General features: G+C 37.6%; 1 protein-coding gene across 4 annotated transcripts in view; it reads left to right on the top strand.

The window, feature by feature from the left end:
• Positions 1 to 2,347, top strand: part of LOC143041819 (uncharacterized) — a 37,705-nt gene extending 35,358 nt beyond the window's left edge. For all 4 annotated transcript variants that reach the window (XM_076213895.1, XM_076213894.1, XM_076213896.1 and 1 more), the window contains exons 24-25: positions 150 to 312; positions 734 to 2,347. In XM_076213895.1, the coding sequence (XP_076070010.1) occupies positions 150 to 312; positions 734 to 814 (244 nt within the window). In that variant the 3' untranslated portion in view covers positions 815 to 2,347. The remainder of the gene's footprint in view (positions 1 to 149; positions 313 to 733) is intronic.
• The last annotated feature ends 13,940 nt before the right edge of the window (positions 2,348 to 16,287 follow it).

The following is a 16,287-nucleotide window of genomic DNA, read 5'->3' as shown; positions in this document are numbered from 1 at the left end:
ATGGGGCACTATCCTAACCCCGATAGCAGTAGTTTGCAACATTAAACAGAATCATCATCAATCATTATCATTAGGGGATTTATGCGTGTGAATTAAATTTTTTAGTATTAAAGTATCAGAATGGAAAAAAACTAATGTATTCATTCCAGTGCTTATGAATTGAATGATGGTATCCGGTCAAGGCTAGCTTCACACCTAGGAGGTGACACTTGGAGACGGTTAGCTGAGAGACTTGACCTTCACCACATGATCCCATCTCTGAGAGCTTCACCTTGTCCGGCATCTCAGCTGTTGCAGCATAACAGCATGAAGGTTGGTTTGCTGCTAACCTCTCCTGTAGGTTGACATACTCAGAAGAGCCAGTGAGATGTTGAAATACAAATTTGGAATTGATATGGGTTTGTCATAGCCAAGAGGGTGACCCAAATCAAGTCAAGCAATGGTATCATTCCTTATGCTCATAAGAAGCCTTGCCAAGTTCCTGCTTGGTGCTATGCTGAGTATGATGAATTCCTTGTCATGTTTGATCAATGCTATCCCTGTGAAATTGTAATGCTCACAACTTGAAAGTAGGAATTAAGTTAAGGAGTAGCTTTGGTGCCCACCCTATGGCTCCCCTCTCTTCTTAAGAGGGGATGGGCTGGGGAATCTTGTTATCAGCTCCTGTCTGTAGCTCTTGGCTGATTTATGTGTAGTTTTTCTGTGCTGTATATGGATGGCAATATTTCCACAGAGCATCAGCCTACAGAAGCTACGGGAATGCCTTCACAAGCTGGGCCTGAAGCATTGTGAGGCAATTCTTGATGACCTGTGATGACCTGGCTTTGGGGTACTGCCTTCGAGTTTCAGCACCCAACTTCTCTTCATAGCCCTCCTTCATCTTTACCAGGGTATTGATACTTCTTGGGTATTCCATGATTATATGATCTGTCAAATGGATTTTTTTGTATCATGTATAGAGGCATGCTGTAAGTAAAATTATGGTCTTTGAATGTGTATATGTAAAAAAAGAAAAAGAAAAAAAAAAAAAGAGAGATCAAGTCATCACAGGTGAATGGGGAGTTGTTCATATTTCTCTCTATCTGTATACCAAAGGCCACTTATACCTTATAAGGAAGGTAGCCTTGTTCATATTTAGTTTTCCATATTTGGAAATGGAAGAACTCCCATAATTTAAAAAAAATTCTTCTCTGACTTGACTCACAACAAAAGAGTGTCAGTAAATGTGTTTTGAAAGATGTTTGTACTTGGTATGAATGCTTTAAGAAATGTCATTTCATGAGTGTAAGACTTTTTTTTGACCAATGGCTTGTTTGAGCACTTGTAGCCCATAAGCTTAGACAAAAATGCCTCATTAATTCCCATGATGGTTGAAGAACTAATGCTTTACTGTTTATAATTTGTGATATGAATTAATTTGCGTTTGAGGACTATAGTCTCTTAAATCCAAAGGAAAGGTATGTGTCAGCTCCTTGAAAAAGATATATTGTATTTATATATCTTATTTTCAATTTGGAACTTGTAATATTTTATTAAGTATATTCTTGGAGACAGTTTTTCAGTATCATTCCATAGTTGAACTAGCTAATTAGATGTTTTAAAGAAATTTCTATAAAAGCCTTGTTCATAATTTTTGTTAAAAATTGTATTGTTTTTGCTTCAAAAACAGTAAATCATCTTGAGAGAGTATTATTTTGTTATGCTACAGAAATTCATGTAATATGATTCTTAGTATTTAAGTTTTCTCTGTAGTTTTATCTTTCTATGTATTATCTACTATAAAACTGCATAATTCCAGTTGTGTACTTGTTAAGGATTTATATACAAATTTATATTTTTGTTGCCTTATGATTTAAAAAGTAAACTAATTTTTTTATGAAAACGTTGTTACTGTTAATATTGCAACTAAATGGATTTACTGAGGTGTAGGTGACTAGCCAATCCAGCTTTTCAAAAAAAAAAAAAAAGTGTAACTAGTTTTGGTAAAAAAAAAATGTATCTTTAATGATACTGACAATATTTGGGCCCATTGGCCCACATTGGGAACCATGGATGCATTCCACATGTATTACTAAATGGTTACATTTTCATTGATACCTTCACAATTACATGGATATGCACATATGTATAGAATATTTCTCATTTAAGTAATATGCATGTAGTGCTTAATTTTTAGTGTATTACTGCAAAGAAATTAAATTGTTAGTAAATGTGTGAGTTATGGAAAGGAATATTGTTGAATGTGAATAGCTTTTTATGTAAACATTAAGATTTCTGCTGATGTTATATAAGAAAGAGTTACTGTACTTTCACAAAAAATTAAAATTTTACTGATTTTTTCTGGTCACCAGTATTTATTTATTTTTTCACTTTTTTTTTTTTTACTCAGAATAACAGATTTTAACAAGTTGATTTGTAAGGAATTAGAGATAGGACAAATGCACCATGAGGAGAACCATTCTCACAGCAAGGAACAGGAGCTGCTTTTATGGCTTTGCGTACTTTCCTTACCTGCAGCATTCTTCAAACAAGGATTTGGTTATCCTTGCATCAATAGCATTCCAGGATAAGGGATTTAGGATGGTATGATTGTGAAATGGTGTTTTAAGTTTTTCGCTGCAGTAGTGTACTATGTCACCTGGTATTACTAATTATTTTGAAGGAATGTTAATTCTTTCAATGTGGTGCCATGCTAGGTAGGTTTTTGGTCTGTTTGAAGAATACAACTGCCATTAGTACTGACAGAGTCAACATTGTTTGAAAATGAAGCCTTTATTGAATGTACATTTTGCTTGCTGGAGCTTTCTTGAGTACAGAAATAAGATTACATTTGGTAAAACTTCAATGAAGAAGATGAAAATTCAATAATGGCTTCATCCTTAAATGGTATTCACTCAGCCAGGTTTTGGACGGGATTATGCCAGTAGATTTTATTCACCTAATAGGGAGACCCTGGACTGATGTTTTTAGATCAGACTTAAGTTCCCCATAAAAACAAAATAAATCAGAAATCAAGAAAGTGTGGCACTATGTTGAGGTAATTGGAGCTGTAAAGCAGTAGTGTAAAATATTGTAAACAAATATATATAACAGGTAGGAGTAAAGATTTAGTACAGCTATAGACTGATCGATGTACAAGTCACCTAGTATAGACCTGAGCACAGTAGACATATATAAAATGAAAATTGTAGTATATATATATACCAATGGCTTTTTCTTCCTTACAAAGGAGGTAGCCAAAAACAAAGGCATAAAATCCACTCCCACCCATTCCACCCCCACATACTCCACTCTCATTCACCCCCTCCCTCCCTCCCTCCCTCTTATCTTGGCTCCTCCTGGATGAAGGTTCATACCTGAATCTTGCCCACTGCCCTGGATCAGTAGTAATGTAGTAAGACACAGCACATCCACAGCAAGGCTGCTTCATTTAATCAGTGACCCTCCCTCTCTGCCCCTTTGTGCAGAAAAGGAGAAGGCGGAGAGAAATCCTTTCGGGCTGTGTCAAAATATCGTTCAAACTTAACCCCCCCCACCCCATCACCCACCCAGTCTCTTCCATGCATCACAGCATCATCCATACACAACCATTCTCCACTCACCCCTATCTTCTGTCTTCTTCCTTCCTCAACAGACATTGCTCTCTTTCCCAATGCCCCTTTTACCCCATCCATCCATCTCATCCTTGGTTGCCCCCTCATGTTCACCCCCTTCCACCTCTGCCTTACACACCACTTTTACTAATCTTTCTTCACTTATTCTTTCCATGTGTCCAAACCATCCCAATACTCCTTCATCAACCCTATCTCCAACACCCTTTCCACTTCTGCTCTCTTCCTCACTTTGTTTCTCATTCTGTTCAGCCTAGTAACCCCTACCATACTTCTCAGACATTTCATCTCAAACACATTCAAACTCCTCCTGTCTTCCTCTCTTATGTTCCATGATTCTTCCCCATACAGTGCTGTCGGCATGATCACTCCTTCAATCTCCTCACAGCATCAATTCCCAAATGTCTATTTCTGATTACACTTTTTAATCCCCCAAGGCACTTACTTGCTTCTTTCTCCTAAAATATGACCAATTTAAATATTTCTTTTGTGCTACACAGGAGGAGTAGAGGTGAAGGTAGAATGTAGATTGAGAGAGGCAAGTAAATGCTTTGGAGGATTAAAAAGTGTAATTAGAAATGGATATTTGGGAATGGCTGCTAAGAGGAGTTTGTATGAAGGGGTGTTTGTGCCTACAACATTATGGGCCAGAGACATGAAATATAAGAGAGGAAGGTTTTAAATGTGTTTGAGATGAAATGTCTTAGAAGTATGGTAGGGGTTGGAGTGAGAAGTGAGTAGGTAAGGAGGAGAGCAGGAGTGGAAAAAGAAATGGGAGATAGGGTTGTTGAAAAAGTAATGGGATGTTTTGGACACATGGAAAGATTGAGTGAAGAAAGATTAGTAAAAGGTATGTAAGGCAAAGGTGGGTGGAGTGAACATGAGGGGGTGACTGAAGATGAGATGGATGGATGGGGTGTGGGAGGTGTTGAGCAAGAGGGGATGCCTGTTGAGGAAGATAGGGGTGAATGGAGAATGGCTGTACGGATGATATTTTGATGCATGTAAAAGAGGGGATGGGGGATAGGGGGGGTTAGGGAGTGTTATTTGTGAATGATTTTTGATGCAGCCTGAAGAGATTTCTCTCAGTGTTAAATGTTTCTGCGTGAGGGGATGGAGAGGGGAGGTCACCTATTAAGTGAAGCTACCTTCCTGTGGATGTGCTGTGTCTTGCTGCATTGCATCTGACCCAGGGTGATTGGATAAGGTGCAGGGATGACCTGTCATTCATGAGGAGAGATGAGAGGGAGAGAGTGGGGGTGAATGGGAGTGGAATTATGCCTTTTGACTCTGGCTACTTCCCTGGTAAGGGGGGAAAAAGCCCTTGATATGTATATTCAGGAGGTACAATTTTGCTGGCCTAGTGAGTTAGGGCATTGTTACTCGCAGCAAAGGTCCAGGGGATGGTGGTTTGAACCCTGCCACTGGCAGAGTTGAACCAATGGCATGGTTCATCAAATTCCACACTACAAAGTCCTCTGTAAGGAGCACCGTCCTAGCCTCCAGATACGGGGGAGTTTGTGACGTTAAACTATATCATCATCATCACAAGTTCCTGAAAAATGAAAAGAGAATAAATGAAATAAAGACCTTAGAATGAAGAAATGGGGGGTTGTGAAGACCTGTGTTTGAGCATCTGTGTGAGGTAATGGAACCAGCCACAGGTACTTGCTTATGGTTGTCCTTCAAAAGACAGGGAAGGACCATCTCTCAGGTGCTATTTTTCAAAACCTCTCAACACAACGCCTCCATCTGGAGATGCAGCCCTGAGAGGCTGGCACTTGGTCTGTAGACCAGGCCCAAGATCTCTCGTTGTCATCTGTTTCATTTTGGACGAATGTGGGTAAAAGTAGTGATGAGATGTATTTAGGATTGTGTGTGGTGGTAGATTGAAGAGTGGACATGGAGGTGAATTACAGAGTAAATAAAGCAAGTAAATATATAGGTGGGATGTAAAATTATATGTAGTGAGTTCTGATTTATTTTTATTTTTATTTATTTATTTATTTTTTTTTATTATAGAGAAGATTAACTATGGATAGGGAGGATAGGTGGTAGTGGGCATGGAACTGCTTGGAGTAGGCCTTACGATCTCTTGCAGTCTCCTTCATTCTTATGTTCTTAAATAAGTATTTGGAGATGAAAGCAAAAAGGTTATATGAAGGAAAGATTGTACCCATGGAACTGTCTGGAAGAGTGATTTACAGGATAAGGAAGGTAAGGAAGAAGAGACTGTTTTAGAGATGAATAGTTTGAGAAACATGGTAGGTTTATTACAATAATGATATTTCCTCATACTTTATGGACTGGAAACCCACAACCCATAGCTTAATGGAAAACCTGCAGCCCCACAGTAACTGACAACATTCTTAAGAACCTCCTGTGATCTCACTGGCAAGAAACTGTGGACTATTGTCTGTGTTGTTTCTGTTTTTATGTCACCTGCTCAAAGAGAGCTGCTGCCAGATGTTAGGTTTCCATGATTGAAAAAGTGTTAAGATATACATTAGCCTCTTGGGGCCTCACCTCCTAATGGAAATGAGGGGGTTGATGGGTTTTGAAAATGGGCAGTTTTGCTGTTCATTTTGCAGGACCACCACATGCAGGTGCACATCATTGGCCCCTTCAATCAGGGTAAATCAATCAATCAATCCATTGCTCTTGGTCTCTTGCAAAAGACCCATGACCCCTCAGAGCTGCACGTCCCAGTAGAGGTGGGAGATATTGGACTTGTTTGGAGATATTCTTTTGAGTTTGGAAGGTGGCCAGCTGTTCTCGTGACATGTTGAGCTTTCTGAACCATCAATTCAGTTTTCAAAGCCATGGTGGGAACACAGAGTACAGCAGCTCCATCAGGTTAAAGGAGTAAGCAGTAATGCATTTAAGTGTTGGACGACTTAGAACATGAAATTCACAGAGGATGTTTAAGTTGGTAATGATCATCATAACGATAATGGCAGCCCAGAGTTTCACAGACTAGAAATGTACTGCTCCACAGTAATAAGTGCTAGTCCTTCAGTATTTCCATAGATCTCTATAGGAGGAGATATTGGACTATTTATGATGTATTAATGTGAGTTTGTTTATTATTGCTTTGGACCCAGGGCAGTGGACAAGGTGCAGGGATGACCCGTCATCCAGGAGGTGCGAAGATAAAAGGGAGGGTGGAGGGGTGTGGAGTGTATTCAGGGATGGAATGGGTGGGAATGATTTTATGCCTTTTCCTTTTTGGCTACCTCCCTTGTAAGGGGGAACAAGCCTTGGTATATGTATGTATGTTTATTACTAGTTGGAAGGAAGAGAATAGGAACTGTCAGTAGTTGTCAGCTCTTATGTGAAAAAGTGAGGAAATTGGCAGAGAAAACACCTGCCAAAACTGTCAGTAGTTGCCATCTGTAAGTGACAAAAAAAGTTGTAGTTGATACCAGATCTTGGGCCCAGTCCAGAGGCTGAGTCCCAGCCCCTTTGGGGGTTGTCCCTAGATAGAGGTGAGGATTTGAAGATGAACAGTGGGAATAGAATTCTGACGTCAATCTCATAGGAACCCTTCATGAAGGTATCCCTAATCAATCCCTGGTAAGTTGTTCACAGAAAAATGAAAGATATGCTTCTTCATTTGTGAAGATATCAAGACATTGCTAGAACCACAGAAAACATGGTTATAAATGCTAAACTTTTATGAAAAACCTGAATAACTAAGCAAAGTTGGGACACCATGAGCATAGCTCCCCTTCCCATAAGATACTAGTTAAACACAAACATACACACACACGTCGGACAGACTGTGAAGATTGGAACTCCGGAAAAAAAAACAATTTTTGTGGATTTCAGCAATGAGGGAGTGCCTGTGTTGTATTAGTAGGGAAGGGGAAAGCTTGTGGTGTAGTGGGCAGGTGAAGAAAAAGGAGAACGGGAGACATTATTGAGGAAAATGGAAGAAAATGAGGAAGGTGACAAACAGGCCCCGAACGTCAGAAGGGGTGTCAACAAAAGGTGTGCAGATGACACAGACGAGGTCGAACAGGTGAGCAGAGATATTAAAAGTAGAAATATAGATAATAGCAGTTCAATGGAAAGAGGAGATAATTACTTTTATGGATTTAATGAGGGAGATGACAACTTCCCCCTACTAGTAAGTCTAGAGGAGAAATTAAAATGAATGAAACATGGGAGATTAGGTTTAACCAGACGTCCCCCAAATCAGGCTCGCCCAAAGTGGCTCGACAAAGAAACTGAAAAAAGTATTGCTAAAAAGAGACAGGCTTATAAGAAATATAAGTGCTCGGGTGCATCTAATGACTATGAAAGTTATGTATCAATACAGAGAGATTTAAAAAAGACAATAAGAAAAAGAAAACGACAATAGGAAAGGAACATCGCTGATAAATCCAAAGAGAATCCCAAAGAATTCTATAGTTACATTAGAGATAAAAAGGTTGTTAGGAATCACATTGGTCCACTATTATCTGCTGACGGTCAACTTGAATATTCAAATGAAGGAATGTGTAATATCTTAAACAATTATTTTAGCTCGGTATTCGTAAACGAAACACCTCAAAGTGAATTCCAAACTGAAACCTGTGAAAAGTCTAAGGTAAACTTACTACGGTAAATATAACAAAAGAAAAAATTAAAAGGTGTATAGACAAACTCAAAGTTGATAAAACACCAGGACTTGACAGTTGGCATCCAAGAATCTTAAAGGAAATGAAAAATGAGATTGTTGTTCCATTAGAATTTTTTTTTCAAGAAACCCATCATATCCGGAGATGTCCCAAGAGAATGGAAGCTAGCTAACGTTACTCACATATTCAAAAAAGGTGACAAAAAGAAGCCAAATAACTATAGGCCTATAAGTTTGACTTCAATCGTAGGAAAAATAATGGAAACTATCATCAGATGCTATCGAACATCATTTAGAAAGTAACTGATAAATGATAGCCAGCATGGTTTCAGATGAAAATGTTCTTGCGTAACTAACTTACTCGAATTCTACAACACAGTTATCTTGAATTATGACAAAAGAAACAATATAGATTTAATATATCTAGACTTTGCAAAAGCTTTTGATACCGTCCCACACGAAAGACTACTTACTAAATTAGCTTTACACGGAATAAGTGGTAGCCTATTAGGTTGGACTAGTAATTGGTTGAATGGTCGAAAACAGAGAGTTGTTTTAAATGGAAAAGCTTCTAGATGGAAAAATGTTACAAGTGGAGTTCCTCAAGGTTCTGTTCTTAGGCCACTTCTATTTATAGTATATATAAATGATATATACCATGGACTAAAATCTACTGTTTCCAAATTTGCTGATGATACAAAACTGTGCGGAGTGGCAAATGATCACTCAAACCAATTAGATATTCAAGAAGATTTAGATCAATTACAGCAATGGTCTGAAAAGTGGATAATGAAATTTAACACAAGTAAATGCAAGGTAATGCACATAGGTAAAAATAACAGTAAGTACGATTACAAGTTATTTGGAAATTCGTTAACAAAAGTGGATAGTGAAAAAGATCTCGGTGTAATTATCAGTAACGACCTCAAATCATCCAAGCAGTGTATTTCAGCCTCTGAGAAAGCAAATAAGATTCTGGGACTGATTGCACGATCTTTTGATTTCAAAAGTCCATCACTCATTAACAAGCTATATAAATCGTTAGTTCATCCACATTTGGAATATGGTGCTTCCGTATGGTCACCGAATCTCATTAAAGACATTGACAGACTGGAAAAAGTGCAATGGCGAGCCACAAAACTGATTCCAAATATAGAAAGTGAATCCTACAAAAATCGACTAAAATATATGAATCTATTTTCCCTAAAAAAGCGTGGACTCAGAGGTGACTTGATACAGGTCTTTAAGATTTTAAAGGGAATTGACAACATCAAAAGTGACAAAATTTTCACATTGAATGAGAATCAGACAAGAAACAATGGTCTCAAACTGTCCGGAAATAGATTCAATTTGGAAGTGGGTAGAAACAACTTTGCCAACCGTGTAGTTAATGAATGGAATAAACTTCCTGCACAGGTAGTGCAATGTAGTTCAGTTTGAAGCTTTAAGAATCATTTAGATAAATACCTAAGTAAGATGCTGTAATGATTATAATTTATTTTATATTATTTGTTTTTGTTTTGTTATCATTTGTCTGTCTGATTTTCATTTATTATTAGTTATATGTCAATTTATTAATATTTACTATTTACATGTTTGTTTATTATTTAACTATACCTATGCATTTATTTATGTATTTTATTTGTTATTTACATTATTATAGTTTTTATTTATTATTTTATTATTATGATTTTTTTTTCGCATCCGACCTAGATATGGATCAAAAGGTCTCCTGTCGGCATGCTCCGCCTTTGTAATCCTTTGTAAAACCAATTAACACTAGTTACACAAAGACTTGATAAACTGGAAGAACTAAAGAAGGAGAACCAAAACCTAAATAAAGAAATAGAAGAATTAAAATGATAGTGAAGAGAAGTAAAGGATGAGAATGAAGAATAATAAAGAGAATAAAAAGTCCATAGCTAAAGAGGTAAGTGGTTGGAAAAAAGTCCAAGAGAACAACAAAATTGAATTTAGAGATGTAGTGAAACAACAGATGAAAGAACAAACTAAAGACACAGTTATTAAAGTGACGAGAGAAAAGAATATAGTAAGAGGCTTAGCAAATAAAAAGAAATGTATAATTATATTAGGAATGGAAGAGAAGCATAATCCAAATAGGACTATAAGCATAAAGGAGAAGGAAAAAGTAAACAAGGTATTAAAAGTAGCTGAAGAAGATGAACAAGAAATAGGGAAAGAAATTGAAGAAATATATAGAATGGGGAAATACAATATAGACAAGACCAGACCAATTAAGGTCAAATTCAGGTCACAAACAACAGCAGAGAATATCTTATAAAAAACAGGGAAACTAGCAAAAAGTGATCAGTATAAGCTGGTGTGGATAAAAAGATGAATTAAGAGGAGAGGAATAGAAGCTAAGGAAAAAAACGTGAACACAACAAGGTCAGACAAAGAGAAACGCTATTGGAGAGTAGTGGCTATGAAAGTGAGGAAATTGTTCATATTATAGAAAAATGGAAGGGAAACAGAAAACAGGATGGAGGTAACAGAAAATTAAAAGTGTTTCACAAATATAGATGGCTTAATAACAGGCTTGAATGAACTGAGTGATTACCTGAAGGAAAAAGACCCGGACATAGTGGGAATTTTAGAGACAAAATTGAAAGGTCCATTACCACCCAACAGTGTAGGACATGGCGCATATAATTATTGGATTAGAAACAGAGAAGTAAAACAAGGGGGTGGAGTTATGATCCTGACCAAGAAGGATATAAATGTGAGGAATGGAAAGAATAGAGTGGAGATGAAGAAGAACAGGAAGTTTGTGGTAAATTATGTGCCTCCTAAAATTAAAAAAAAAAAAAAAAAAGATTATAAAGGAGTGGAAAAGTATGTTCCAAGACAAAAACAAGAAAAAGGATATGGAAAGTGTTGGTACAACAAAAGATGTAGTAAGTTTAAAAACAAAAGGGATAAAGCTTGGATAAAATGAAGAAAGACAAAAGGCCTGAAAAATGGAAAATATATACTAGTTATAAAAATCAATATGTACAAGTGTGCAGAGAAGAAAAGAGAAAATACGAAAAGGATGTCATAGAGAAATGTAAAGATCAACCAAAATTATTTTATAGATTTGTAAACAGCAAACTGAAAAACAAACAAGAATTAGTGAAGCTGTGGCAAGGAGGAGTTGAATACACAGAGGAAATAGAAATAGCAGAAATTATGAACAAGCATTTTAAATCGGTGTTTATGAGGGAGAACATACAACTTAGAGATGTCAAGTGGGAGGAGAAAGTCACCCCTATGAAAGAGATAGAAGTAACAAGGAAAGAAATAATGAATCACCTTAGTAATCTCAATGTCAGAAAATTGCATGGACCAAATGAAATGGGCAAACTGGATTTTGAGAGAATGCAGGGATGAACAGACAAAATACATAGTCTAATAAGCAGTTCATTGAAAGAAGGAAAAGTTCCAGAAGATTGGAAAAGAGCAAATATAGTACCAATATTTAAAGGGGGAAACAAGGAAGGCTCTACTAACTATAGACCGGTCTCTCTTGCAAGTACAGTAGATTTAATTTGTGAAAGAATGATCAAAATTAGATGGGTAAGGCATTTGAAAAAAAAAAAAAACATACTAAATCCAAGGCAATTTGGATTTAGACAAGGAAGATCATGTGTCACAAACTTGATGTGTTTCTATTCAAGACTAATAGATGTAATGCAAGAAAGAGATGCATGGGCTGATTGTGCATTTCTAGACATGAAAAAACCTTTTGATAAGGTGTCACATAAGAAATTGCTAAGGAAATTAGAAACTACAGGAGGAATACAGGGCAAACTGCTGAAGTGGATGGAAGACTTCTTGCATGAAAAAAAAATGAGAGTGGTGATAAGAGACAAACATTCTAATTGGGATGAAGTGATTAGTGGAGTTCCACAAGGAACAGTTCTGACCCCAATAATGTTTGCTATATATTTTAATGATACGGATAAAGGAAATGAAAGTTATATGAGCTTCTTTGCGGACAATGCAAAACTGTTGAAAAAAGTGAACACTGTAGAAGATTGTGATTCACTGCAGAGTGATCTCAGTAAAGTATAGGAATGGAGTAGGAAGTGGGAGATGGAATTCAATATTAAGTGTAGTATAATGGAATTTGGAAGAAGCAAAAAAAGAATAGTGGGATCATATAAATTGGGAGAGGAAGAGTAGAAAATGAGAAGGACCTGGGAGTCATTATTATGAATAATATGTCCCCTGAGAAACATAATCAAAATTTTTGGAGAAACTTATAATTTGATAAGAATGAAAGTGGCATTTACATACTTGGATGAAGAAATGGATGGGTGGGGTAAAAGGGGCATTGGGAAAGAGGGGAATGTCTGTTGAGGAAGGACGGGAGAGGACAGGTGATAGGGGTGAATGGAGAACTGTTGTGTATGAATGATGCTGTGATGCATGAAGGGGAGTGGGTGGGGGATGGGGGGTGAGGGAGTATGTGTGAAAAATAAAATGACAGTCTGAAGGGATTTCTCCCCGTCTTCTCCTTTTCTGCATGAGGGGAAGGAGGGGGCTACTGATTTAATGAATGATTTAATGTATGAATGATATTGGGACACAGCCTGAAGGGATTTCTCCCCCAACTTCTCGTTCTCTGCGTGAGAGGACAGAGAGGGTCGCCAATGAATGAAGCGGCCTTGCTGTGGATGTGCTGTATCTTGTTGCATTGCTTCTGATTTAGGGTGGTGGGTGAGATGCAGGGATGATCCATCATCCAGGAAGGGCCAAGGAAAGAGGGAGGGAGAGGTGGTAAATGTGAGTGAAGTATGTGGAGATCAAATAGGTGGGAGTCAGTTTATGCCTTTGACTTTGGCTACCTCCCTTGTAAGGAGGAAAAAACCCTTGGTATATGTATGTATGTACATATAGATGCATAAATATGTGGAATAGCTTAGAAGGTGATGTATCCCAAGCTCAAACAATACATGAGTTCAGAACTAAATATGATAATTGGAAAGCAAAGAAATAGATTGAGTTGGAACAGTACATTAATTTGAGTCCAGGTATGTTAGAGAATTAGAGCATAGGAGACAGGAATATATACATACACATGGAGGATAGTGAAGTCAAAGCATACTTTTTTCCAAACCTGATGAGGGAGAAAATTATGAAAAGAGATTCTCCAATCCCCATGTTCCACCACATTTAGTTGGACCCTAGAAAATGGAACACAGAAAAATCATACACAGTACAGTGCTCCTATAGTTAAAAGGTCAGGATGATGTACAATAAGTACTTTCTCATGTTGTACAATAATTACTAGAAAGAGCTGGCAATGCCCTTGCACTCATAATACCTACCTGGGCCCCCAGGATCCTCTTGACAAGGATTCATAAGTTTTTCAGATATTTGACGTATGAAATCCTTAGTGACTTGCAGTTAATGCTAAAGGAACTATTTTTAGAGGGTACTCATTGAACCTGAGTTATACATCATTTGTCTATATTGGTTAGAATATCTACCCATAAAGAAATTATTTTGTACTGTTGCTGTCCCTACACTATGCTGTCTCCTTGAGCTTATTGTTTGTCATCCACATGACTACCTCCTCCTTTTCTGATTCCCCCTGTGGTGGAAGAAATTAAATAAGCAAATGAAGACTGTTTGCAAAGTAGAATTAAGGAAATGTATGAAAGGTACACAAGAAATGGTAGATAATAAAAAAAAGTTTTGGAAGAAGTGAAAAAGATAGATAAGAAGAGGTAAAAGGTGCACATGGACGGATGCTAATGGACATGAAGGCAGAAAGGGGAAGATGGGTAGTATTTCAGTTATTTGTTGAATGCAGAAGAGGTTAGGGAGGGTTTGATTGTGGCAGTGAGAGATCCAAGGAAGATGACTGTGATGGGAGCAGTGAATGAAAGGAGCTTTAGGAAGACAATATATAAAGGATACAGTGAAGGTTGGTAAGGCACCTGGGCTAGGTGTGTGTCATGGGGGGGGGTGAGACTGAGAATGTGTGACACTTAACATGCAAAACTCAGTGTATTCACCAGGGAGCTACCATGGTTGTAACTCTAAAGGTGACAGATAAGTAACTATTGTGTGTTGAGGGATTGTTACAAGTTGACATAAGTAGAAGAGGAAACGTGGGAGATTATTCTAAATTTATCCCTGTCCAAATCTGTAATGATGTATCTCATCGCAAAACTAGCCACAAATAGACTTGGATTGAAACTCCTGAGGAAACGTCTTCTCAACCACATCAGTGTTGTGTATTCAGACTATTGACACAGCCATATATGTTTGCAGTCTCCCATATTGTTGCCACAAGCTACCACTAGAGTTGTATGTCATTTTGCCACAACAGAATCTGTGCATGTATGCTATTGAAATAAAAATGGTGATTAACAAGACTTGCAAAACAGAACTAACTGATTATTAGCATGGATGACATGCATGGGAATAACTTGTATTTCAGTAGAGAACAGTAGAAAAGAACATGGCTTTATCAAAAGTACAGTTACATTATTTTGAATTATGTAATTTTTCAGGAATGTGAACAGTTTCAAATCCTAATTCAATTTGATGACATAAGAATTCCAAGTTTCAGTGAAATATTGTTCATTCAGTTAATCCCCTTACTCTAAGTGTACATGCTTTTATTTCTTTACTTATTTTTTTGTAGTGAAACAAAGTTTTAAGAATGGAAGTGGCATTGACAAAACATGGATTGATGGTTTCAGAAGAGGGGTGAGTATTATAATAATTGGGGGGCACAGTTTTGTAGATTGATCAGTAGGAAGAGAGTATCAACGCCCTGCAGTTTGTCAATGTAATGATAGTGAAAGTGTATTAGCAGTTTTTGCTGTGGATGTGCTGGGCCTTGCTGCATTGCTTGTGACCCAGGGCAGTGGGTTAGATGCAGGGATGACCTGTCATCCAGGAGGAGCCAAGAAAAGAGGGAGGGAGGGAGGGGTGGTAAATGGGAGTGGAATTATGCCTTTTGACTTTGGCTACCTCTCTGGTAAGGGGAAAAAAGCCCTTGGTATGTATGTATGTATTAGCAGTTGTATCGTTATCATGATTATTACTATTTACCTTAGTCTACCATCCTTGACTCTTTTGATCATAATGATTGTTGCCTTAAATTTCACGGACTGGAAACCCACAGCTCACAGTAGCCAGTAGCAGAGCTCAGTACCTCCATTGGAAAAGAAACTGGACTTGCCTCTGTTGTACTACTGTAGGTTTGTTTCTATGTCACTGGCTAGTGGAAGAAGGAAGAGGAGAAGGAGGAGGAGGGGGAGCTCCAAATGATGGTTAGGATATTGATAGGTTTTGAACATGGTAGCAAGAAAATTCTTTATGAGGTTCATCTCGCAGGACCACCATTAGCAGATACTTACCATAGGTCCCACTCTTCTTAACTATGGCTGTCTTTGTTCAGTGGTATTCAGGTCTACCTAATTTTTTTTTGTATAGCTTTCATAACAGTTAAAGATTTCCTGTCTGAGCCAGTGGTCTTTCTGCAGCACAGTACTGTAGTAAAAAGTTAATATGTAGAGAGGGGATTCCCAATTCAGAGATCCCTCTTTTGTTGATACTGCTAAAGTGCTATGCTGTATATCTTTCACTTCAAGAACTCCCTCACCATTGCTGATACTCTTTTTGGTCCATCAACTCAAGGTTTGGATGTGTTTACACTGCATGTCCATTGGGCCTTGCTTGCTTTCCACACCAGAAAGAGCTGGCAATGCCCTTACAGTCATAATACCTACCTGGGCCCCAGGTTCCTCCCCCCAGTACTATCCTCATGTACCTGTCCTTCTGAAAATCTTTCATCCATTCAAGTGGTTTAGTCTTTAAATATGTTTCACTTTTGACAGACATTGGCTGTCTTTCCATGTAAGTACTTTGATAGAAGTTGTGTTAGTATATATTGCATAGTTCTTTTAGTGCACTTTAAAGGATTTGGGTGTTAGGGAATTCAGAAAAGATAGAAAAAACTTTGAATGTTTTCCTTTTTATTTTATCCATTTACATTCATCGTTTAAAGTAACAATAATGTGGGCT

This window comes from Oratosquilla oratoria, chromosome 32 (genome assembly GCF_046742065.1).
Source record: "Oratosquilla oratoria isolate Oo_2021 chromosome 32, ASM4674206v1, whole genome shotgun sequence".
NCBI classification, from domain to species: domain Eukaryota; kingdom Metazoa; phylum Arthropoda; class Malacostraca; order Stomatopoda; family Squillidae; genus Oratosquilla; species Oratosquilla oratoria.
This window is presented reverse-complemented; position numbering and strand designations above follow the sequence as displayed.